Below are 2,456 nucleotides of genomic sequence, written 5' to 3'. Positions count from 1 at the left end.
ATAAACATAGTACATTGTGACACATTTGTCTAACCATCAGTAATTCAAGTTGCTTCAGATACAGATATGATAAATTCATTAATGCCACAGTGACCTAAGTATTAAAAATTACCCATTCAAGTCCTGTGACACAAAATATAAGCATTCATAAATTAATTAAAAATTTTTTAACACTTCCGTAAACATGCACAGTATTGAACAATACTTCATATACTAAAGATATAGAATGCTTATAATAACCTGCATTTTTCAATTTCCAAAATTACAATAACAACAACTTTCCTCAATTGAATTTCACTTCTCATTCTATACTAGGAGTGTATCTATTTCTTTATGCGATTATACTCACTGTTTCATTACCACCAAGTGTTACTTTTATTACTTGAAACAAACAGGAAGATATATTTCACATTAACAGTTATAATGCATGTTGCTCTACTCTTGCAATGAACGTTTTTAGTTTTTCATTAATTATAACTACATGTCTATTATTCAAAAGAAATACTGATTTTAATGTACTTTTGAAACATTTAACAGTACACTTAAGTAATCTAGTATACTGATTATCATCACCTTCCTTACTTATTGTGCTTGTTCTTCACACATCATATCCAGATGGAGAGTCTACAACTACAAGACTGTAGGAAGGAGGAGCCATGTTAATAGAACCAGAATGTGTATCATCCTCTGGATCAGTAAACACAGAATCACTAAGCTTTTTCCTCTTGGTGACTTTTTGATTATCATTGTCTGTTCCTCCCATAAACAAATAATCAGGAATGTTGCTTTCATTTAGGGCCATTTCCTCAGGGTTGACCTCTGGAATACATGCCATTCTATCATGCCATGTGTCTCCGACAGATTCTAACTGGATCATGGGAACAACTTCCATGGGTTCTTTTGGAGCTGGACCATCTCCAACTGGTCGACATGTGCTGATGTTGTCATAATGGCTCCTAGGATCTGATAACCTGGCTTCAGGTTCTTTGGAAGCAAGCTGATCATTTTGTCTCATGTTAGTGTAGTCTGTATTTGTTCCTTCCATTGTTAGGTAATCATTATTATTGTGAGAAGTTTCATTCATCATCAAATAAGGGTTGTTCAGTTCAACATAGTACTGGAATGAAAGAAAAGTTTTACTACAATAATATACAAAATTCCTTAAAATTTTATAAATCTGAGGTAACTTAACTTTTTTTTCTATCTCCTGCATGAACAATTTGAATCCAGAACAGTTGCAGTAAAAGCAAGTGTTTTACTGTTGGATATACAAAACTGTTTAGTGTAAGAGTTATTGTTCAGTTGATTTAGTGATTTAATATTTAATGATTATTTAGTTTCCATAACAAGAGTGTTAAAAGTTAATTATTTTAAAAGTAATAGTTATCACAGATTTCATTACGCAACTCGGTAAAAGTCGTACATTGTGTGTGTAGTTCAATTGTTGTAGTATTGTTGATGTCATCTTTCTTGACACCTCTAAGTTTTTCTCGGTATGTGAGTATTTTTACATCATAGCATCTCCTAGTTTGTAGAAAGTTCTAGGCCTTAGTTGAAAAAGGTATATTATATATAGGTGACCAAGAGAGCACAAGTCAAGTGACGTTCTGTGAGAAAAAAAAGTTAGAAAATGTGAAGTTAGCCAGTGTGCGAGTGGTTAGCCTTAATGGGTGATATCTTAAATTGAGTTTCACACTTTAACAGAGATAAGGGGAAGCATTTGTCTTGTCAAAGGGAGTCCTAAAGACTTGCCTGCATGGACTATGATGAAAAGGAGACAATTATTTAAAGTTCAGGATACAACTGTGGAAACCAACAGAGTAACTTAAGTGAATTATTCACTGATACTATTATGATAAGAGTAGAGAAAAACAATTTGTCTTTTCAATTGGGTTCTAAAGTAACTGAATCAGCCTGTGTGGACTTTTGACAAGAAAAGTATTTAGAATTTTAGATAAAACTGTGATTTCCTATAGTGTAAAGGATTTTTGTATATACGTTTGACTTATTTTGAATATATATATTATTTTAAAACAAATGCACTGTGTGTTGTCTGTTTACTTTTTAAATTTATCGCCAACAAGTCACAGACACCTACTATAGAAGAATCTCAGCCTATTCATATCTAAAACCGTGGCATTTACAAAGTGAGTTAGAGGGATAACTTACTACCAATTGTTAGCAAGGAATTTTCTAGCAACTCAAAAAACTGCATTATTTCCCTCTCAATAGCAAGGCCCACCTTCAAGCCTTATGTCAGGGTCATGAATTCACAATTAGTTGGGTGTCAATTTTTTAAAATAATTTCCTCGTCTCAGTATCGAGCCAAAACTTTTTGAAAGCCACCAAGTTAAAGCTCCAGCACTTGTTAATAAAACACTTTCTAATAATTCAAACAACCACAAAACTATGCTAAATTTAGATTTAATAACAAAAACCAGTTCAAGTTAATATTT

General features: G+C 32.5%; 1 protein-coding gene across 1 annotated transcript in view; it reads right to left on the bottom strand.

Moving 5' to 3' along the window:
* Positions 1 to 598: 598 nt before the first annotated feature.
* Positions 599 to 2,456, bottom strand: part of LOC106472921 (vascular endothelial growth factor receptor 2-like) — a 34,044-nt gene continuing 32,186 nt past the window's right edge. The window contains exon 11 of the mRNA XM_013933592.2: positions 599 to 1,117. Coding sequence (XP_013789046.1) covers positions 599 to 1,117 — 519 coding nt within the window. The remainder of the gene's footprint in view (positions 1,118 to 2,456) is intronic.

The sequence above is a fragment of the Limulus polyphemus genome, unplaced genomic scaffold, assembly GCF_000517525.1.
Source record: "Limulus polyphemus unplaced genomic scaffold, Limulus_polyphemus-2.1.2 Scaffold5734, whole genome shotgun sequence".
NCBI lineage: Eukaryota > Metazoa > Arthropoda > Merostomata > Xiphosura > Limulidae > Limulus > Limulus polyphemus.
Note: the sequence above shows the minus strand (reverse complement) of the source record. Positions and strands in the feature narration are given on the sequence as shown.